This window comes from Aulonocara sp. 'chitande type north' Nkhata Bay, linkage group LG10, assembly GCF_057382095.1.
Source record: "Aulonocara sp. 'chitande type north' Nkhata Bay isolate Kocher_YH1m ecotype deep benthic linkage group LG10, A_spYH_male_GT1.1, whole genome shotgun sequence".
Lineage (NCBI taxonomy): Eukaryota > Metazoa > Chordata > Actinopteri > Cichliformes > Cichlidae > Aulonocara > Aulonocara sp. 'chitande type north' Nkhata Bay.
This window is the reverse complement of record NC_141353.1, coordinates 21,536,749-21,559,076: the sequence shown is the minus strand read 5'-3', so window position 1 is coordinate 21,559,076 and position 22,328 is coordinate 21,536,749. Positions and strand designations below refer to the sequence as shown.

Sequence of the window (22,328 nt, the reverse complement as noted above, 5' to 3'; positions counted from 1 at the left end):
GTCAAGTATTTTTTTTATTAGTAAGTAATTTATTCAAAATTGTGTATTCCTTTTTGATGAAAAAACACAAAAATATTCAGTTATTTAATGTCTTATGAATTATATCTTTATAAGTAAGAGAACTATATGTATAATAACACATATATTATATACTATCTATAACTATATAGATGTAAAGTTTTACCACTTTGTATTTCATATATACTGTTAAACAAAATAAGAAAATAGATGAATATACTGTTATTGTGGTCACTTTAATATAAATTCAGTTTTTACTTTTCTGAATTTTACATATTTTTAGTTTACCTTGTTATAGAATAGAATAGAATAGAATAGAATGCTATTATTTGTCATTTTACCTGTGTTCAGTGAAATTTGGAGTATCTCTGTGAGCAGTGCATACAGTTAAAATGAAAATAAATAAATAACTAAAATATAAAAATTAGAAAAAATGCATGCACAATACACACCAGAATTACAAGAACTATACACATATCCATTTCACAGTCTTTGGTCATATTAGAAAGTGTATGATTATCTAACATTTGTATTTTCTTTTATTTATGCTATTTTTTTCTTTGTAGTGTTAATTTTTTTTATCTTATAAAGGTATCTGTTTTGTCATATTGTGAGTATTAATTTATTCAATTAAAAAAAACACCTTTTCTCTTTTATACTTTTTGTTTTATGTTTGTTGTTTTTAACTTCATTCTAAAAGCTGTAATAACAATTTCCCCTGCGTTGGGATGAATAAAGCGTGTACCTGGGTGCTTGTGTAGAACAACATAAATTCAAATAAGCATAATTAGAAATAGACAAAAGTGATGTTTTCCACATCCCATATATCAGGTAATACACTAAAGAGCATGAACAGAATCTACATGGAGAAAAAGAAACACTTTAAACTGGGAGCACTGGACCAAAATCACAATATCCTTTACAAATCTGTAAACAGCTCCAGTGAGTTACAAAATACAAGTCTGAGTGGAAAGGACTACAGAAGACACACTATAACTACAAGTAAAACTACACGTCCAACAACACTGTGTTTAACTGACACAGAGAATACCACCACCAGGAAAGACAAGGATAGGCTCTTCCCGTCATCACTGCAAATTATATCCAGTGTTGGGGAGTAACGGAATACATGTACCGCCGTTACGTATTTAAAATACAAAATATGAGTAACTGTATTCCGTTACAGTTACCGTTTAAAAAGGTGGTATTCAGAATACAGTTACTTTGTTGAAATAAATGGATTACACTGCGGTACTTTCCCGTTTCATTTTGTCGCGGGTCAGGACTGTTTGGGTTTTGTTTGACAGCTACGTTCTGTTGTTCCAGGCGGCAGCGTTACGGTTGCCATGGTTACAGGGCGACGCGCTCTCTCTCTGCGACTGTGTGTTTCATGGGTGAGAGAGCGCCTTTTCGTTGTTGTTGTTGTTGTGCTAAGCTAACAGGCAGAATGCTACAAGCATAGCTCTAAAGAATGTAGCATCATGGGCAGTGTAGTCCGTGTTGAAGGGAGAATGGACTGCCATACCCGTTATGGGTCTGTGAGCGCGAGGAGGGAGAAAAAGGGGAGTAGAAAGGTACGAGTTGTCATCGAGGAAAAACGGGAGCTGGAAGCATGTAAATATAATAATAACCACTTCAGCCAAGAAGAGTGCCTTACGAGCCCAGTTGTAAGTAAGCTATTAAGACTCGACTGTACACCGTGTTCGTGTTTTCCTCCGAAAACAATAAGTTCCGTTGGAGCAGCCTTTCAACGCCTGCCTCTGTCTCTCGCAAGAAAAATTGACCCACACAACAAAGTAAAGCTATTTTTCGGCTATGAGCCGACAGGGACCCCGCCGTATTAGTCAGAGGTCCCTTTACTACAGTTCGGAGCCGCGGACCTTCAGTAATAGTAATAAATCACACAGCAATAGTACATTCACGTTGTTGTAAAAAGCACGATAATATATTAAGTAATCCAAAGTATTCAGAATACGTTACTGTCATTGAGTAACGTAACAGAATACGTTACAGAATACATTTTGGGGCATGTATTCTGTATTCTGTAATGGAATACATTTTAAAAGTAACCTTCCCAACACTGATTATATCATTTTATAAACAAATATAAAAATGTAATAGTTAATTAAATTAGCCTGATTCAAATAACAATATAAGCATTTCTGTAGAGTTAAGGTTTGTTTTATCTATAGTCTGAAGACCCGAAGATGACGTTTTAACGGAACTTTCATCCATTAGAAAATGCTCCCTCCAGTGGTTAAAGTGTAGTACTGCATCAAAGTGATCTTATAGGCCTAAGTTCGACTTTTGAGTGAGAGCTGTTGGCTTGAATTATTCCATAACTAATAATGTCAGCTCTAAATTAGTTTAAAAATGATGTAAATATTATTTAATTAAAGTACACAGCATCCTGTATGATTTTTTTTATATTTACAGGAGAAAAATAATGTTTAAATCTGTCAGCTGATCTCCCGCCCGCAGATCTCCTGTCATTTCTTCATTCTTCCGTCCAGAATGATGCCCACTCTCAACCCTCACCCTTCATCACTTCCTAGCGCCACTTCTTTTCCACAGCAGCCCTGCTCCACATCCTGCTGCAGAGCATCACAGAAGCTTGTAACCCAGCATCCAGGTCTTAGTGTTAGCCCAGCTTGTCTCCATACTTTGCTCCAGAATCATTTCTGCATGCTTAGCCTTTAGTTCCAGTTCCTTCGGGAGTAACCTTTCTTCTGCTGCCAGTCACCTGCCTGCCCTCATCTTCTCCCCTGTTCACCAGTTTTTTCCACCGCCTGGCCGCCTTCTGCACAGCCTCTTCAAACCTCCCCAGTTTTTGCATTTTCCTTGGATTCTCCTCCAAGAGTTCTCCCACTGACAGGCTTCACTTGAATTTTTTGGACCCGAGTGTGTTCCTGGCTCAGCATCTGAGTGAGCCAAAGCTTATATTATTGATAAGCTGGCATAGATATTTAGGTCCCCAATCTGGTTCTTAACAAAGTATTAGCCTCTAACAGAACAAAATAAAGACATCTCTTCTTTTGATTGATTCGTTGCCTTTCATAGAAGTGCTCTTCACTTTTTAATCTACCAAAAAAAAAAAGAATAGGAAAACGGGCCCATCTTAGTATTTCCTTGTTTAGTTTAAGTTCTTCTTTGACAGTATTCAGTGTTTTCATTTGAAGAAATAATAAACTGGCAGCAACTCATACAACTCATATCCATAATGTATGAGAAAAAGACAAATCTCCCCCCCAACTCCCCCATTCTGCCCACTCCCCTTGAGTATTTAAGCTTTTGCAGACATCTTGTAGATGTATTTCCTACTAATGCCTCCAATGAATTCAGTTTAACTACTTCTCTAAGAGGATACCTCCATACGCCTTTGCTTTGTCTTTCTACTCATTGCCATGGTGACCCACCCACAGCACAACAACCTCAGCACAGAGCACATCCCCGGTGCCCTGAGCCAAGCAGGTCACACCGCGGCAGCCGTCTTTCTTGGGTTCGTCCTGGTTCTGGGGTTCTTCGGCAACTTTCTGGTGCTCCTGGTGTTCTCACGTTTTTCTGGGCTGAGGACTCCGGCCAACCTGCTTCTCGTCAACATCAGCATCAGCGACATGCTCGTTTGCATCTTTGGCACATCCCTCAGTTTTTCCGCCAGCGTACGTGGCAGGTGGCTGACAGGTTCCTACGGGTGCAAGTGGTATGGCTTCTCCAATGCTCTCTTCGGTGAGTGAGGTTAATGAAGCCCAGTTTTACTCTGGGAAAGGAGAGCGTAGCATAAAAGGCAGTTTTTGAACACTATTGTAGTTTATATTTTTTATTCTTCACTATTCCATTAAAAAACTAACGAAGATCCAAATAAGAAAAAACCCACAACGAGGCTTCTTTGGATCCTGTTGGGTATAGTTTGTAAAATGTTTTTATAAAATTATTTTATCTTGAAATGTTTCTGCTACTCTGGTTATGAAAAATAAGAATGCATCAGCATCCTGTTTGATCACTGCTGCTCTTTCACCTGACGTCTCTCTATGGCAGGGATCGTGTCTCTAGTGTCTCTGGCTCTCCTGTCCTTTGAACGCTACTCTGTGCTGCTCTGCAAGCAGCAGTCGGACTCCTGTCAGTACCGCAGGGCCTGGCTCGCCGTCGCAGCCTCCTGGCTCTATTCGCTGGTGTGGACAGTGCCGCCACTGCTGGGCTGGAGCAGGTCAGCCAACCTGAAATATTCCAGACCTCAGAGAAAAGTCTGTGATTTACAAAATAATGAACCACTACAGCTGGCAGAAATAGAGGCAGAGTGATAATCAGAAGGTTGGTGGTTCAATTTCTGGCTGCTCTAGTCTGTGTGCCAATGTATCCTTCAAGATACTGAACCCTGTTTCCCGATGTCATCAGAGTGAATATTATATTAAAGGGCTTTGAGTGCTCAAGTAGAGCTGAAAAACACTAAATAAGAACCAGTCTGTTCACTGCTTTAACAATGAGATCAAAGGCTGAGAAATGTTAGGTCATTAGAGAGCTCTGGCTCATTGTAGTTCACTGTTTAAATGCCTAAAGATGATTAAAGACACAAGCTCTCTCATGACTTGAGCACACTTTTTTGTTGCAGCTGTGTGTCTCTAATATATGTTTCTCTCTGGTTAAGCAAGTGACGTGTATAACTGAGAATATTTGCATTGAATTGAACATTTGGGTAACAGGAAGCTGATTTTTCATCTTTCATTTTTAAATTTTTTAAAAATTTATTTTTAGGTTTTTTATATTAAAGGTCAGCTGTGGTCTGGCATGGATATAAACTGCAACTTAAGTTCTCGGTCCAGGCAGCTACCTCAGTAGCCACAAATTCTGAGTTTTGCTTTCAATCCATATCCGTGTGATTTTATTTCACACAAAAGCAGCTCCATGTTTTCATTCTTTGACTGAGTGGATTTATGTATGTCATGCTGGACTTTAGTGCAGTGCCTTCACTTCCCTTTAAGCCAGTTTATTTCTGATTGACTGTCATTTATTAAAAACAGGTTTAAACACTGAGCTGGTGGGACTTTACGGTCAGGGCTGTGTGCCTGAGATGACAACATTAAGGATATCGGCTCGTTTTGGCTCACAGAGAGTATTTGCACATATGCTGACCTCATTATTTGGAAACTTGGCCGTGTTTTATATGCATCCAACACTCTAACAGTACAGATATGTCAGGAAAGCCAAAAAAGGACATCTTTAAAAAAATGAAAACATTAAATCAACCTCATTAAAACTGGCATTTTTCTTGTTTTTCCACAACAGAAGTATTTAAAATGTGTACATATTTTAAAAAACAAGATATTTTCCTGCTCTGTGCAACCCTTTTGTCTATTTGAGAGCTGCTTGTTTCTGTTTTGTTTGATGAAGGAAGACAGTAACTTACTGTTCATCCTGTGTTGCGGTGCAGCTATGGGCTGGAGGGTCCTGGCACCACCTGCTCGGTCCAGTGGCACCAGCGCACAGCCACGGCTCGCTCTTATGTCAGCTGTCTGTTCGTCTTCTGCCTCCTCCTGCCGCTGGTGCTCATGTTCTTCTGCTACGGGAAGATCCTCCTCGCTGTACGAGCAGTGGCGAGGCAGGTAAGCTCGTAGCTTCACCTTTGACCTCTGCGTAATGTTTGAAATCTGGCTCTCACCTCTGTGCATCTGCCGGTGTGTTTAAAAGAAGTGTGGGTGTCTGCAGGTCACAGGGATTAACTCAACCTACCCTGACTGGAGAGAAGGCCGTGTCCTTCTGATGGTGGTCACCATGGTGACAGGCTACCTATTGTGCTGGATGCCATACGGAGTTGTGGCGATGCTGGCTTCATTTGGAAGGCTGGGCTTAGTGCCGCCTGCCGCCAGTTTAATCCCCTCACTGTTGGCAAAAACCAGCACCGTCATCAACCCCTTTATTTACGTGGTGCTGAACAGCCAGGTAAGAAAACAGGAAAAACTCCTCCAGATTAAAATGACACCAACTTTCATCAGCAGCAACTCCGATACCTGACTATTTGAAATCATTTTCATTAAAAACAAAAATAAAAATATTCATTGGAAAACATTTTAAAATGCAAACACCTCCAATCATAAAGTGATGGACATGGTCAGCAGCAATATTCAGGGAGGCTGTATCATTTAAACAGTGCCCAGTTGATACTAAGGGGCCCAAAGCGTGCTGAGAAAATATCCCCCACATCATTACACCAACACTAACCGGCCTGAAATGTTGATACAAGGCAGGCTGGATTCATGCTTTCATGTTTACATCAAATTTCCTATTTCCAGTTTTCTGTTCTTCAATTTTAGTGAGTGCATGTGAACTGTTGCTTCGGTTTCCTGTTCTTAGATGACAGTAGTGACACTCAGTAGCTCATCTGCTTCAAGGTTTGACGAGATGCACTTCTACATTCAATTGATGAAACGATTCAAATTGCTGCACCTTTAGACTGCTTCCAATCTTTCTTCTCTGACCTCTGACATCAACAAGGCATTTTCACCCAGAGGAGTGAAGCTCAGGGACCTCCTGTTTTTGGCCCATTCACTGTAAACCGTGCAGATGGTTGGGCAGGAAAATCCCAGCAGATCAGCAGTTTCTGAAATACTCAGACTAGCCTATCTGGCTAGTCACTTTTTTTCTTCATTCTGATCCTCGGTTTGAACTTCACCAAGTTGTCTTGATCATGTCTACATGCCTAAATGCATTGTTCTGCCTTCAAGGTTAGTATACAAACTAAAAGCAGGTGTGAAAACATTTAAGTTAACTGAAAATAAAATGAAAACTAACTGAAACTTGCAACTAAAATAAAAATGTGGAACCCCTGAGAAGATGTCCTCCAGGTGATAATAATTAGAAGTACCGAAACTAACAGTGAAACTAGTAAAAATTTATATAAAATTGAATTAAGCACAACAAATCCACAGTAGTTGAACTAAAATAAAACCCTCATACAATAAAGCCCCCATACTGGAAAAATAATTAGACAAAATTCCTGTTCCCATTTGGACTTATTGTCCAAATGTTTTCTGAAAGTCTAAAATCCCCCTCATAGCGTGTGTAAGAGATGGTCTGAAGTTCTTTTTTCCCCTAAAGATTATCATGTGGTTAATATCAGGCATGCATGGATTTTCCTTCTACCTCTCTTTCCCTCTCAGTTCTCCAGGTGTCTCCTGCACATGATTGGGTGCAGCTCACAAGCTCCGCCCACCCCAGAAAACCTCTCACAGCCCAGCAGCAGGGAGATGTGGCATCACGCTCCCAGCACGCCAACACGGGAACAAAATACAGTAACGCCCCAGTTCACGTCCAGAGGGCAGCAGGTCCAGCGTGGTGCTAGTGGCTCAGTGTGAAGCACAGAAGATAACGACTGTCCTGCTTTATAAACATGCTCTGTATTTATAATTAACGAGTCAGTTCTCCGTCGTTCCTAGGGTTGCCAACTCCCTGAAAAATAAATAAGGGACACCTCGTGGCCAGGGCCGGGCGACCCAGTTGTCTTCACCCTTCCCAGTGTGGTGAATTTTCTAGCTCTTTTTTTGTGTGTGAAATTATTTTTTTTAACCCTTTGACTTGAATTTGATTTAAGTAGATGTGTATTCTTTGTGATATGAACACATGTGAAACAAATGATCATTTAGCCATTTATTTTTAGCTCAAAATGACAACATTAACACATAAAACAGGTCTCTTTCTTAAACAGAAGCCTGTCATGCTTAACTTTTGAGAATATAAGTAAATCTTTCTTTAAAAGAACTCTGTCCTGCTTAACTTAAAATAATAGAAAACAATAGAAAGAAAAATATTCTTGTAACAGTGCACATTTAGTGCATTTAGTACAATTGGCTTCAGCTGAGGTATTATTTCAGCTTTTCTAATGCTAATCAGCTGCTCCCGTTTGAAAACCCGCTTGTTCCCATGATTACGCATCTTAACTCATCATCATTATTCATCTATGTATTACTTTTATGTATTATTCATCTATTTGTTGTAATCATCTATCCTTGCAGTTGTTTATTACACAAAATAAATTATATTATCACACTTCTGGCCACATAGCGCTGATATTCACTGCACATGCCCATATTAACTTTTTCCAGCCAGGTGTTTTCCTTTTCCCATTCTTCCCTTTCTCTGAGGGGAACAAACATTGCTGCTCTAACGCTGGGCTCACACTGTGCGGTTTTAGGCCCATTTTGAGCCGATTTTTGAGTGATCGGACCGATTTTGGCCTTCATCGTGTAGTATACGTGGGGTAACGAGAAGTGATTAACACCTCACGACCAGCTCCCGATCATCAATCGCTCGTGAGCCGCTCACACTGCTCGCGCGCAAACACGTAAACGCCGTGAAAAAGACGGAGCAGCACGGCTGTGCAGCGTGTGATCTGGACACAAGCGATGGAGGTACAACTTGTAGAACTTTGAAAAGCTCATCCGAGCCTTTTCGATGTGGCCTCACAAAATTATCACGACCACAACAACCGTGAAAATAGTTGGATCTACATCGCTGCTCAATCACAGCTGCCTGATCATGTTTTTCATTAGCAATTTAGCAAAGTTGATGGTGGTGGTGTGTCTGTGTGAGTGAGAGACAGAGAGCGAGCGACAGATTTTCTGTTATAACCTTAATTTTATGGACGCACAGTGTGAGCACTCAGGTCGCATCAGAGCATCGGGCCGTATAGTGTGAGACCTGCATCGTGACCTACCAACTTCTAACCCCTGCGAGTCAATCGTGCAGTTTGAGCAGGAGCTGAATAACGTGACTGAAAAAATCGCAGTGTCTGCCCAGCTTTAGGTGTACTGTCGTCCGAGACTTGCACCGCAGTGACGGCGTTTGTTTCCCTGTTGGCCATGCTTGTTGTTGTGGTCATCTGTTGTCTTCCGGTATTTTCTCCGTAAGCGACCTTTCCTCGACCAATGAGATGAGCGGTAATCTGAATTGTCATACTCGAATTGTCATAAGTGTGCTGTCAGCTCATTGGTCACAAAGCAGGAGAGGGGCTGGGAATTATGTTTTCAAACAAAGCGTTAATTCCATAAACATTTATAGACTACTTTTGATTCTCACTGTATTACGGGACAAAGTGCGTCCCTTATTAGCTCAATACGGGACGTGTACTTTTGTTTCTAAATACGGGACGATTCCGTATTTTAAGGGACGGTTGGCAACCCTAGTCGTTCCTTTAAATGGTGCTATGTCAATTCGGCGCCACCGAGTGGCGCTATGGAGAACATTAAACTAGTAAACAAATAGGTGGACCACAGCAAGAGGTGAAATTTATTTTCTTTTTAATAATGCTCAACAATTTACCACAATTAGAAATTGTTCCAGTTCTGAAATTCCTGAATGGGCAACAGCAAAATAATTTATTAAGAAAATAAACATACGTCTTCAAAAAATATACAGTCGTTATGCTTCACGAACACCGAGCTCCCAGCGAGTGAGGGATTGGTCTGAAGACAGATTCACATTGTGATGATGAGGTCATAACAGCTGACATGATGGTCGAGCTGAAACACAGATTCGACCTGGAGGGGTGGAACGATGAGTGGCGAAGAAGCAGAACTTCCCTGAGCAGGTAGTCCACTCCAGACCTGCATCTTAAACACTCCGCCAGTGTACAGACACGGACACCGCACACGAGTCTTACGAACGACTCAGAAACACACATGGAACACTTAAATCTTTCCCGCCAGGTGTAGCTCCTCCAGAACTTGAAATCTGTCGTTGCGGCGCATCCATATCGCTGAACATCACAGCCATGCTTAGCTGGGGTGAGGAACATCTGCTGATTTTTCTTTCTATGGAAAGAAAAGACAGAGTCATTCACAGGTCACAGAATAACAGGAGAAATTATCGAGGCTGATTTATGGTTGCAAACTGATTCACTCTGGCAGCTACGTGAAGTTCTCTGCACCGCTGGATGTCACTTGGTGAAACATAATATCTGATTAGAGTGCTGCATGTTAACATGCAGGTGCAGCAGTGGATGTGCACCAACATCTGGGCTGCAGCAGCTGTCGAGAAACAAGAACTGCGGCTCCTTCAGACTGTTTATCATGGCACTGAAGATTAAGGTCAAAGACCTGTTAAGGAAGTAGAGGACTGTTTGTTACACACTTCCTGCTCGCTGGCTCATCAGTGTGCATAACAAGGAATGAATTATTGCCAGCTTTTGTAATGTAATTAGCTGCTATAGTATCATATGGCTGCAATCTGACTCTGAACTGAGGAGGTTGAAGCAACATTTGTGTTCTTGGATTTTGCTACGCCAAGTACTGTTGACTGGTTTCACTTACCCTAATGTGGGCAATCAGGATAAGCGGTTATCAGAGACATGAACAAGTCTACTTGATTCTGATGGATTACAACTACAAGAGTGTTTTTTACTCTCTCAGCTGTAGACTCAGTGGTGTTTAAAGCTGCGTACACACACAAACCACAAGCAGCTACGGGTGAAATAACCACAGGTGACAGGAAGTGAGCAGGACAAGATAAACTTTTCTCAACTTCCACCTGAGCGACTGAAGCGACTACAAGTGAGAGTGAAGAATACAGCTGATTGACATTTGACTTGTCACTGATTTCATAGCCGTTGGTCTCTAATCTTGAGCCTAACCTGCTACGGAACAGGTTTTTAGAAAATGTTAACATGTGAACCTTCCTTGTAATACTGAAAACCCAAGGTTAAGTCTGAAGTTAGGTTGATAAGGCCAAATCCTACTTTGCAGTACAGATCTCTGGGCTGTGGGGCATTTGTGAAACAGCCAAACAGAGCACGCCTACATGCAACACCACATGTAAAATTAGGCAAGCTAGCACACAGCAAGGTGTAAAAAGACTATATAATGAAAAAGGATACATCTCTCCTGATCATGGGAAATACAATCATTCACTTTAGTGAAAACAAGCAGGAAGAAGCTGATGTTTTCCTGTTAACAGAAACATATACAAACAAACTGCAGGACTCCCTTGAATCCTTCTACTCAAGGGCAAATCTTTGTTTTTTTTAAGGTTTCTCTTGAGAGGAAAAGCTGGCTCGTTAGTTTCACCCATTCTTGAATTTAAAAAAAGCAGAGCCAACTTTTCTAATTTAGGTAGTTATTGTTCATCTGCATGTCCTTTTGGTGGTACAATAAAATCTCCTTCCACTGTTTCATATGGTAAATTCATCATGTTAGGGTTTGGATGTCTAAGTGGCAAAAACACTTTTAACGCTTTTAAACTCACGTGTGAGTAGTTGAACTCAGGTGCCAGGGGCTCCGTTTTTGTGTAGTCGGGAGGGTTGGCATGGGGGTTGTAGCCCAGGCGAGCCAGCATGGGAGCGATTTCAGCCATGTCGTTGACCACGTCAGGGGGAATTTGCCCCACCCACTTGGACAGTGCCTCCGTATTCACTGGCTTCATCACCTGGTCTGTCGAACGCTCCACCCTGCAGAGAGCCAAACACCCACGTCATGTATGCGAGTGCGCAAGTTTTATACAAAGAGAAATTAGTTCTGCTCATTCATTTGATCTCTTTACAACCAAGGCGTGCCCCTTCACAGCAGCCTCAATGGGAAATAATAATTCATAAGTTACTGGCCACCAAAGAAAGATAAATAAAAGGGTTAAATACAAAAATAAAATATTAAAGAATAAAATAAATGCATTTTTTCTGTGTGCATTTGTGTCATAATCATGATTGGCAAGAATAAAACAGTTTAGTTCTTTAGCGTATTATTAATTTGCTTTTATTTTGTGTATCGACAGAAAATAATAAAGAGCGTCACAAAGAATTGCAGATGAGAACAGAGAGTAACTCGGAGGAAACTAGTCATTTTAAATCTTCCATATAACTCCCTCTGATTTAATTAATGTGTGCACCCTGTTCCACATTTCCTACTTTAAGCATTTGGGTGACTAACACTGCGCCGGCCGTTGCATAACTTCTCAAAGTGAGGGTGCTAATTCTCCCAGAATGTGGCCTAATTCCTTCAAATGCGCGCCAAGTTTCAGTTTAGCAGCCAAACTCCCACCAAATTCCCCGAGCTTCTGGCCTGCAGAGAAATGCTCTACTTGAGGCACAACAAACAAGTGGAGCAACACAAATTAAAAAGTCTTTCTGTGGGAGTCCTGTAAGCTTTACTTAACCCTGAAAGGTTTGGCTGATTTAAAATGAAGATTTTCGGCATCCTGCACGACGTGATTAGTATTTTTTTTTTCTCATGGTGGGTTTGCCTGTTTTGAGTTGCATTTTTAGACTTGTGCTTACTGCTTACAGTCCTGATTTGCATGAGAACAAAACATCTGAGGTAAAACCCACAGGGTCAATCGCATTTGGTGAAATTCCCTTAAGACTAAACCTGAAACTGTTAGGGGAAAAATTCTGCAGCAGTTTTTTTTTTAATAATATAAATGTATTAATCAATAATGAAAACAAACACAAAAACATACACTTGAACTTAAAGTGATTTTTTTTGCTAAATGTCACATTACATGACAAAACACATGAGTTTCAACTTTAGAAGACACGAAGGTCTCACAGTCATGTGACTTCCTGTGGTTTAAGACTTGTTTTGAGTGAACACCTCACACATATCATTCTTCACACATATTTTCACACCGTTGTGCACCCTGCTATATCTGACACTGTCATCTTAAGAAACAGAAAATCTGTTGGAATACAAAACATAAAAAAACCTGCAGGACTGAGGAGGATCCCAGTGAATTAGCTGAGATCACTCCGCACTTTAAACCCTCGGTGCAGACAGAATGAGTAAAAATCAAATTTTTTCCAGGTGCAACAGTTTCACTTTATTTCTCACTAATGCAGATGGAGTACTATCATATAGAAATGGATGAAGAAAAATGCGGCCATATAAAATAACTTATTCATTACATTATGGAAGACTTTATTTTAATTGCACTGTTGTTAATGAGGACAGACATACGTGTTGGCACCACTGCAGAGTAAACAGTCCAACTGGTGCCTTTCTTAATCTTGGACCATCATTTAACCTTCAAGCTGTGCTGCTTATTTACCATAAGCACATCTGAGAAGGCCTTATCATTCAATAAAGCATGTTGCAGTGTAAGAACATTTACTTTTACTAATGATTTGCTCTGTATTTTATTACAATGAAACTTTTATATGTTCATATACAGTTACTGAATAAATATCAAAGATGAGTAAGCAAAAATGTGGTCAGCACATGGAGTGTGTGAGCGAGACGTGTGAGAAGTGGGAATCTCAGCTGGCTTTCAGAAACCTGAAAAAAACAACACTTTCTATCGTGAAATATAGCTGCCCCTCAAAGCCAGCGGGGCGTGAATTCACAGGATGAGTAAACCGTTTAAATTCAGCATCATGCATGTGCACAGCGTATATGGCCTAACAATAATAACAGGAACACAGCCTATTAACTGCAAGCTAACTGCATATTCAGCAAATCTGTTTCTTTCATGCAAACCAATTAAAAAACTTCCCTAGACCTCCTCTAGACTGGATATGGCCGGATGTGTGTTGACCATTCACTTCATGCGCATTGGAGAATTTTTACCATCCTCCAGCAGAGACTGCATGAAAATTTGCGGGATTACTCCTGAGTCAAATTTGACGGTCTGATTTTCACTTTTGAAACAACTGAAACACTTTTGGTTTCTCAAGTTGTGAAACATCAAATTTTGCAAAACTAGTAAAATGGGGAAACCTCAGTTAGTTCAGTTTTGAATAAGTCGAGTGAATTAGGGCACTTTTAAAAACAACAAGGGTTGAACAAAATGCTGTGAACCAAAGCGGTATAAAATGCAACAGGAAAATAGAGAAAAACAGAAGACAAACAAGAAGCAAAACAAAAGAAAGGTGAAAACTCAGTCACATTTAAACGCAGCTGCAAATGGCTGAATAAACTGAGTATTCAGCATACTCCTCTCACAAGGGACAACGTCTCTCTTTGTCTGTCTGGGTGCTGCAGCTCTCTGCTCTGAACAGAGTAGAGGGGGCAAGACAATGCTCTGTCCAAAGGCACTAAATCCAGCAAAGAACGTTACAACTTCTCAACAACAGTATGAACTTACAGTGCGTCACATCACACACAGTTTCATCCATTTTCTTCGGCTTCAATTCAGGTTTTTATGTGTAGGCTAGGGGGCTGGTGTTTATCCTACCTACCATAAGGTGAGAATGGGCAAGCAGTCTGTCACAAAACCATTCACACTCATGTTCACACCTATGTGCAATTTTAGAATTACCAGTCAAGCTAACCCCACTGACTGCATATCCTTGGACTGTGAGGAGGAAGCCGGAGTACTTGGAGACACCCCTGCAGACACGGGGATAACATTTGAACATAGGGCCTTCTTGCTGCAAGGCAAAAATGCTAACCACTGCACAATCGAGTTCTCAGTCTAAATTTTCATCTAAAACGCCTCCTACACCCCTTCTGGATTTCCAACTTGGAAAGCTGGAAGAAAGCTAGCAGTAGACACAACCGGTAATAAAACTTGAATCTGCACTGCCTATGTTGTGCGTTTTTGATCACTGATCAGGCTCTGTTCATGTACGTGTTTGCAGCGGTATTTTTAAGTGTGAAAACAAGTATTGTGCTCTCTTGCTAGTGATGCATGAATCGTTCAACCTCACTAAGAAGCAAAGCAAATCCCGTTTTCACTCACTGTCCTGCCTTTACTACTGGAATGTGCTCAGATGACATCTCAGTTCAGAGCTACCTGGAAGGCGGCAATTAAGTGATGACCTCTGCTGTGAGAGAGAGCGATGTCAGGAGATAAGCCTTCCAGCTAGGGTGTGTGTTTAACATTAGCGTACAGCCCAACAGAAGATACCCTCTTACATGCTACTTGATGCAACCAGACTACAAGGCTGATCCAGCAGATCATTACATAACTAGCCCTATCTCTCTGTGCTCTTTTCCCCCCCTCATTTAAAAGTGTAAACAACAAACAGAAACTTCTGTTAAACTATTTTTTACACTTAACAGAAATAAAATCATTTCTAAACAGAACTGAAGGTGAAAATGCAAAGTATGCATGTGCATTAAAACCATGTCATGGTTGAAATGTAATGTAATCTAAACTTCTTCAGTGCATGCACACATTGCATGCAAATACATTAGGACTGCTGCTACTTTTAAAGGTTAAAAATAAACCACTGTGGGTACCGGTATCTTATCATGTGGAGAGTTTCAGTGTAGTGTGCTGTTTATTATGCTGAGGTTTTGAGATACCCGCTTCTAAAACGTTTGCCACAACAGAAGCTTTCATTTGAAAAGACACTTGAATCAAAGGCAGATATATAAAGGACGGCCCATCTGAAAACTTTATAACATTAAACAAACAAGTATCACTAAAGCTAGCACATATTTCATATACTCACTTTGATAGAGACACACCACCAGCCTTTCCAATCAGCTCTTCGTGGTGCAGCACCGATGGGTCCCACTGCAAATCCAGAAAGTGCAGCAACTTTCTCATTTCCTCCTCTGGGTGGAGGACAAGCTGCTCATAACGGATGGGCTGACACCTAGCGTATCCGACCGCCTGGCACTGGCTGAACATGGTCTCCACCGCACTGCTCCACTTTGTTAGGCAGTCCCTGTAGCTGGTCAGGTCAAAACCGGAGATGGTCACCTATGAAATGAGGCACAGTGTGAAGGTCACCACAGGAATCCCGACAGGGAAAACTCAGCGAGATGGCATGGGTTTTTTTGCATCTCTTGTGGCTGCTCGAACAGCCAACCTGAGAGGACGCTGTAGCATGAAGGAGAAAACAGACAAACGCACCTTGCGTGATATCATTGAGTGCACAGTTGCCCGTCCATCTCGTAGCATGAGCACAAACTTTGCTTTCGGGAAGATGTGAGCCAAATAAGACAGAGACTTCAGTGCAAACGGGTCCTTGTTGCAAAGGCGAGGCGCAGGCTCCCCGTGACCAACTATCACCTGGAACACACACACACACCCCGAATAAAGTCAATTATCATCATCTCAATATACAGAAATAATAACTGCATCAATATAAGGACTCACAAATGTCAGCAAACCCCTGCAGGCAGATCACTGAAACTATTGGAATGAATGTCATCAATCAAAAAACTTGAAGTTGGAAAAATTTGAACAACAAACATGTTTGAAATTGACCACAACAAAGAGTGCGGACCCAGGACATTTTATTTGTTTCTATCACCTGGCGCCACATATGAAACTCAGCCACGAGGTAATTAATACGTAATGCACTAGCTCAAACATAAATGCTGGCAACAACGTCAACCACTTCTTTAGATCGCGTCGCAGCTCTACAAAGATTCCCAGCAGAAGTGTAAATCGCGCTTAATGGCAACTCACCGCTGTATTATTGTACTAAACAATAAGGTGCTGCCACTTAGACAAAATTTCCACATCAGCGCTTTTATAGGGGAAGAAGTTAAAACTGTAAACATTTATTCCAGGAAGTTTCATATTATTTCATATTTCTTATTAAACTGCTGCAACAAAGGTCTGAGCTTTTTTACTGGTGTATCGTTAAAATGAAGGTAAAAACCAACACAACTGAATTAACTTCCCACTTTTTTTTTTCCATACACCATTTCTGCTCATTGGGAACTTCTTCCTGTCTCCTTCCTGGAGTTTGTATTGTTTATTGTTCATGGGGTCTCTAAGCTCCTCTTTTCTATTTCATCTAACCCTATACCAGCTATGACAGATGTGTGCTCCTCCCTGAGCCTGGTTCTGCTCAGAACTTATATCTGACTGTTAGGGAGAGAAAGAGAGCGAAAACCTAACTCACAACATAAAGCAGGTTCAGACTGCTGTTGCTGTAAAGTGGTCCTATATAGCTAATTAAAGCAAAAAAAAGGAACGTTTTACAATATCCTGCAGGTTAATCTGGGCAAGCTAAAGATTTTCAATGCTGAAGAACTAAAAGATGAACTACAGATTCAAAAATATGGAAATTTGTCTTCCAATATTGGCATTTCTCTGGGGATTTATTGGGCTATACATGTGAATACAAACATGTGACCCTGTCTCTCTCACACACTCCTCACCATTAAAAAACATGAAGATGTGTTTCAGTATCGCAAAAGCAGCCTGAGAAACCCACCTCCAACAGGAACGCTCGCACAGCTGAGTCCAACACGTGGTCAGTGACGCCGGCCTCATCCAGTCGTATTCTCTCCTTCACTGAGCGGCTCCAAGTGGCCCTCATGGTCAAGAGGCGGGGAATCACTCGGGTCTCTTCTCCACACCGCACGGCATTGTGGGCGTCCAGCATGACGCGCATCAGTGTCGTGCCGCTCCTGGGGAAGCCCCCAATGAAGATAATGGGTGTGTCTTCTGGGAAGTGATCAGTCAGGGATAAGCTCTGATTGCCTGAGCCCAGAGTGAGCTCCATCCAGCGGCGCCGATGGCTTTTCGGAGGGCAGTCTACCCCGCTCATCCCCAGGTAGAGAAGGGAGACGGAGCAGAGGAGCACGCAGCCCAGCAGCAGGTTCGATCTGGTGCTCCTCATTGTTGGGGAGGTGTGTGTTTGGGAGTTAGGAGGACATAAAATTAATTCAGGGTCAGCTGAGGAGACTGGTGGAGGGACTCACTTCAGTTTAACTTAGCCAGTTTGACAGTCAGCTTTTAGGATGAATGCTGGAAGTGATCCTGAAGGAATCCTGGAGGATGGTGTCTGGGAAGGCTCCTCACTTTTTTGCAGTTCTTTGGACCCGTTATCGGTGAGCAGGATCCAGGTGTGTCGCACTCCACAACCAGCTGTGCGTTTTATCCATGCTTCCTACCTAAGACAAGAGAGGAACATGTCATAAAACTCAGAAAAAGCTGCATAAGAATCAGCTTATGACCAAAGACACTGTGTTTCTCAATGACGGTAAAGCACTTCACTATTAGAGTACTTTCCCAGCCTCATTTTCCAGCTTCTGAGTATTAAAAAGCATGATTATCATGTTACAAATTTCCAATAAATAACTCTCAACATTAGCCCAGAGTGAGTTATCATCTGCTAGCAGTGTGCGAATGGTGGCCGTCGTTTTTGCCAAGAACACACACACACACACACACACACACACACACACACACACACACACACACACACACACACACACACACACACACACACACACACACACACGGGCTTTCAGAGGAGCTGAAATGCATCCAGTTTTTCTCCTCAAAGCATCTATTTTGCATCACTCCTCCGGGGAGCCGCCGACTGCTAAAGCCATATCAAAGTTCACTGCGGCACGCAACGCAGACACACTCTCAGGCAATGTTTCTGAAGCCACTAATTACAGCTCCCTCATGCTTTTATTCTCACTGACAGTTTCTGCCACGCTGAAACGCAAATCAATTTGTTAAAGCTCACATTACTATTGACCAATTCAGACATCCTGCAACTTCCCCATTTATCTTCTGCAATGTGCATACGAGGAGTTTCACAAGTCGGTGTTTAATTCCTCTTACTGGCACTCTAAAACAGCAAAGCATGTATAAAGCACCGAGCCACTACTTACTTAAGTAAATGCTTGAATTAATGCAACTGAAACTGCAGCATCTTGCAAAAGTGTATCTGAAATATTCCTCCATTTCTCAGGGGCATTTTGGCATCTTGCTTGTTCTGTCTGGGTGTGGAGGGATCCCGAACATCTGGATGTCATGTGGGGGAGCAGTACCCTCTGTGGGTTGGATGAAACCGCCTGAAAAAATGTTCTCTCTGGCAAAACTAAAAGTAAAAACAGCTGTAAACGAGGACATTGGGGTTGGGCTGTGATGGTTTGGTGCTGTCTTAAACTATCCTAAGTCTAGTAGCACCCGAACGATTTTTACATGTAATTCTAATTTAATTTGATGCAGAGATTAAGCCACTTGGAGCCTGCAGAGAATTAGGGCAAAGTACTGAGTCTTGATGCTTTTTTTCGCCCCTTTTTCCTCAACAGATTTAAAAGCCTGGATCAGACATGTTACAGAAAAAGAAGCATATTTTCCAATTTAAACACTCCAGTGTTTTAGTCCTCCCATTGCCAGTTAAACAGACATGTATGGATAGTTTTTGTTTTACATACAGATTCAGTTGAAACAGAGAAGGGAAGGAAATCCTCTCGAATGAGAAACATTAGTTTCTGATTATTTGATGGCACCTGAAGTGCTGAAAATCTACTCGATATTTTATTTTTAGAGGGAGCAAAACACTAGGAACACTTAATTTGTATATTTTTTAATGCTTAGTAAACCACAAACAAAAGTCAGTTCTCCTTTACTGCACTTCAGTGGAAGTAATAACAAATATCTGAAAACTCAGGCAAACCTTTCTGCATGGGTAAGCATGTGTTTAGAAAGAATGGTTAAATTGGTTTCTGCAAACACAACATATCTGAAAACTGTCTTTTCACAAACACACCTAAAATAATAAGAGGAATGAACCGTGATCACAGTCCATCTGCAGAATCTGCAGTTCAGGTGGGTTGCAAGAAAGCAACACCTTTGAAACCTTTGAGCAGAAGACTGTCACGAAACCTCCAAACAAATATATAAACTGACTTCCTGCCAAAGATAAAAATCTTGACAGTTATGTTTTAAAGTTTCAGTTTGCAGTTCTCACCACTGAATATCCATGTTCATTCGTTTTTATGTTTACTTTATTTATACGATTTACCGTAATGACAGGCTTTCCTCAGTGAAGTGAATGCTCACCTCAGGTCTCTATATTTGTTTTATTCCTCATTTATTAACGGTGTTTGAATTTTTAGCCCCGCTCACCTGTTCTTACACACACAATGCTTCTGGTTTACAACAGTGAACACACTCTCACCACACACTTTGTTAGGCACACCTGTTCAACTGCTTGTTAACACGAATATCTAATCATCCAAACACATGGCAGTGACTCAGTTGGATGTTGTTCCCAGACAGGCTGATCTGAGTATTTCAGAAACTGCTGATCTACTGGGCTGTTTTTGCACACAGTCATCTCCAGTGTTTACAGTGAAGGGTCCAAAAATAAAAATAAAAGAGCAAATACCCAGTGAGGGACAGTTCTCTGTGAGAAAACGCCTTGTGGATGCCAGAGGATAATAACCAGTATGCAATAGAGAATCTTTGAAAAGCAGAACACGTGAACTGGGAAGCAGATGGGTTACAGCAGCAGAAGACCATACTGGGTGCAACTCCTGTAGACTAAGAACAGGAAACTGAGGCTAAAGTGCACACAGGCTCACGAAAACTGGACAACTGTCACTTGCTTGCTGTGACGGTAGGGTCAGAATCTGTTGTAAGCAATATAAAAGCATGTTCATGAAAGCACCCATCGTGCCTTGTATTGACAGTTCAGGCTGATGCTGGTGTAATAATGTCGGAGATATTTTGTTACCAACTAACCATCATTTAAGCACCACAGCCTACCTTGAGTATTACTACTGACCATGCCTATCTCTTTATGACTGCACTGCGCTCTTTGCTTTTGATGGCTATTTCCAACAGAAAGCAACACTTTCTGGTTTCCTGACATGACAATAATTTCACTGTACCCATATGTGCTCCACAGTCACCAGATCTCAGTGCAGTAGAGCACCTTTGTAAGGGAACAGGAGATTTGCATCATGGACGTGCAGCCAAAAATAATGTCAATAATGACCAAAATCTCTGAGGAATCTGTGCTATGAAAAATCAAGACAGTTTTAAACCAAACAGGGATCCAACCCAATACTAGAAAGATGTACCCAATAAAGTGTCCAATGAGTGTCTCTCACAGGAAACATGTGGCTCTAAAACTAATGAGCGGATCTATGGGTACATCCCTTCTGAAACCCAAAATGATTAGCTGACAGAAAAGCAGCTGAAACAACAGTTTTACTGTCATTAAACAAGGAAGAAGTGTACAAAGTCTACTAAATCACTGTATATCCGTCCTATATCTGGAAGACATTTATCCTGCCATATAAAATGCCACGTTAACCCTAGCTTTAGTAAGGAAATAGTCCTTACTGTCACACAAAAACATACCCTTTGCTCCACATTTAGTTTGTAAGGATGTGCCCTCCTACTCTGTGCTGCATTGTTTCCTCTCGGTGTCAACAAATGTGAAATGACGGTCTCAAAGGCTTATGCTGAGTTGCAGCTGCTTCATCCTGAATTGAGGCTCTCTCTCGTTATTTATTTATTTTTGCCGAGTTGCACAAAAATATGTTGGCCCAGCTGGCTGCTGGTGGGTGTATTTGAAACAGGTCACCGCTGTCACTGCAGTGCGCGTGCTTGTATAAATAGGATTACTGCACGGCAGCAGAGCGCAGGCCCAGCAGCCACAAACATCTGGTCTCCCTGCACCCCGAAGCAGGACGGCAAAAAATCCGCCAGGTGAGTGAGTACACGGGACACCTACGGCTCTCCATAAACGACAGCCAGACTGTCACGGCGCGTTTTCACCGCCTGCACCTGGTATGGATGGGCTAATTCGGTTCCATTTAGATAGCTATCCTAGCTGGAAATGTCTTAACCGTGAAAAAGAAGAAAAAATGGTGTTCACTCACCAGCCGAAATACGAAGAAGAAACACACACATGGACCTTAAGCCAGAGGCAGACAGCTGCTCTGTCTCCCCCCACCTTCTCAACACACACACATCGGTGTTTACTCTCATCTATGGGCGAAGGTCACCGCCGTGGTGTCTACACCATTTCCTAACTTCGTGAGAAGTCGAGCTGTATCTAACATTCACACAGAGAGCGAGAGAGAGAGATAGGGGAGCAGACGATACGAGCGCAGGCTGGCAGAGAAAGCTGGGCGCTGATTGGACGAGCACAGCTCTCAATTCTAAAACGCATCTGCTTGGACGATTCTGATTGGTGGAGGCGTTAAAGGGCAATTTCGTCGACATAAGAGAAGCCGAGCGAAGCAAAGCAGTTGCACCGGAGGCAAGAATTACTTTACCTTATCGATTTGTATGCTCTCAGTAAAAGCCCACCGGGGAAATTTAATCACAGCGCGCGATTTAAAGGAGGTTAAAGCCGCCTCATTTAATTTACCCATCATTTCATTAGGAGCAGGTTTTTGGCTACCCTTAACATCGCCTTTATGATAGATTGCGGCCTCTGTGGACGACCATGTGTGACCAAATTACAAGTAAAGCTGCCAACATGCAATAAATAAAATATTCAATATCGACTCAGTCCATGGATAAGTCATGAGAGACATGAATAATAAATGAAATAACTAGTGAGGTGATGAAAAAATAAATAAAGGAAAAGAATTATATGCTTTTGCTTTATACGCTGACACTCTCTGGCCACTTCATTAGAAAGCCAGTAAGTGGACATCAAG

At 41.6% G+C, this 22,328-nt stretch overlaps 2 protein-coding genes across 2 annotated transcripts; one reads left to right on the top strand and one right to left on the bottom strand.

Annotated features, from left to right (window-relative positions):
* The first annotated feature begins 1,950 nt into the window (after positions 1 to 1,950).
* Positions 1,951 to 8,101, top strand: LOC147320854 (pinopsin-like). The gene is made up of 5 exons (XM_086309057.1): positions 1,951 to 3,744; positions 4,054 to 4,222; positions 5,444 to 5,615; positions 5,719 to 5,952; positions 7,170 to 8,101. The coding sequence occupies exons 1-5, from the start codon at positions 3,423 to 3,425 to the stop codon at positions 7,362 to 7,364; spliced, it is 1,092 nt and encodes a 363-aa protein (XP_086165183.1). The 5' UTR covers positions 1,951 to 3,422; the 3' UTR covers positions 7,365 to 8,101.
* A 1,187-nt stretch (positions 8,102 to 9,288) lies between these two features.
* tpst1l (tyrosylprotein sulfotransferase 1, like) lies at positions 9,289 to 21,748 on the bottom strand. Its single transcript, XM_086309058.1, has 6 exons — positions 21,540 to 21,748; positions 17,117 to 17,798; positions 15,799 to 15,957; positions 15,392 to 15,645; positions 11,248 to 11,449; positions 9,289 to 9,818 (listed from the first exon to the last, which is right to left on the bottom strand). Exons 2-6 carry the CDS (start codon positions 17,522 to 17,524, stop codon positions 9,783 to 9,785), a joined length of 1,059 nt encoding a protein of 352 aa, XP_086165184.1. The 5' UTR covers positions 17,525 to 17,798; positions 21,540 to 21,748; the 3' UTR covers positions 9,289 to 9,782.
* Positions 21,749 to 22,328: the final 580 nt, after the last annotated feature.

Coding starts and splice junctions, on each gene's coding strand:
- LOC147320854 (XM_086309057.1), top strand. CDS start 3,423: ATGGTGACCCACCCACAGCACAACAACCTCAGCACAGAGCACATCCCC. Junction 3,745..4,053: donor CTTCTCCAATGCTCTCTTCG/GTGAGTGAGGTT, acceptor TCTCTATGGCAG/GGATCGTGTCTCTAGTGTCT. Junction 4,223..5,443: donor CCACTGCTGGGCTGGAGCAG/GTCAGCCAACCT, acceptor GTTGCGGTGCAG/CTATGGGCTGGAGGGTCCTG.
- tpst1l (XM_086309058.1), bottom strand. CDS start 17,524: ATGAGGAGCACCAGATCGAACCTGCTGCTGGGCTGCGTGCTCCTCTGC. Junction 15,958..17,116: donor TGCGAGCGTTCCTGTTGGAG/GTGGGTTTCTCA, acceptor TGTGTGTTCCAG/GTGATAGTTGGTCACGGGGA. Junction 9,819..11,247: donor CTGAGTTCAACTACTCACAC/GTGAGTTTAAAA, acceptor TTCTTTCCATAG/AAAGAAAAATCAGCAGATGT.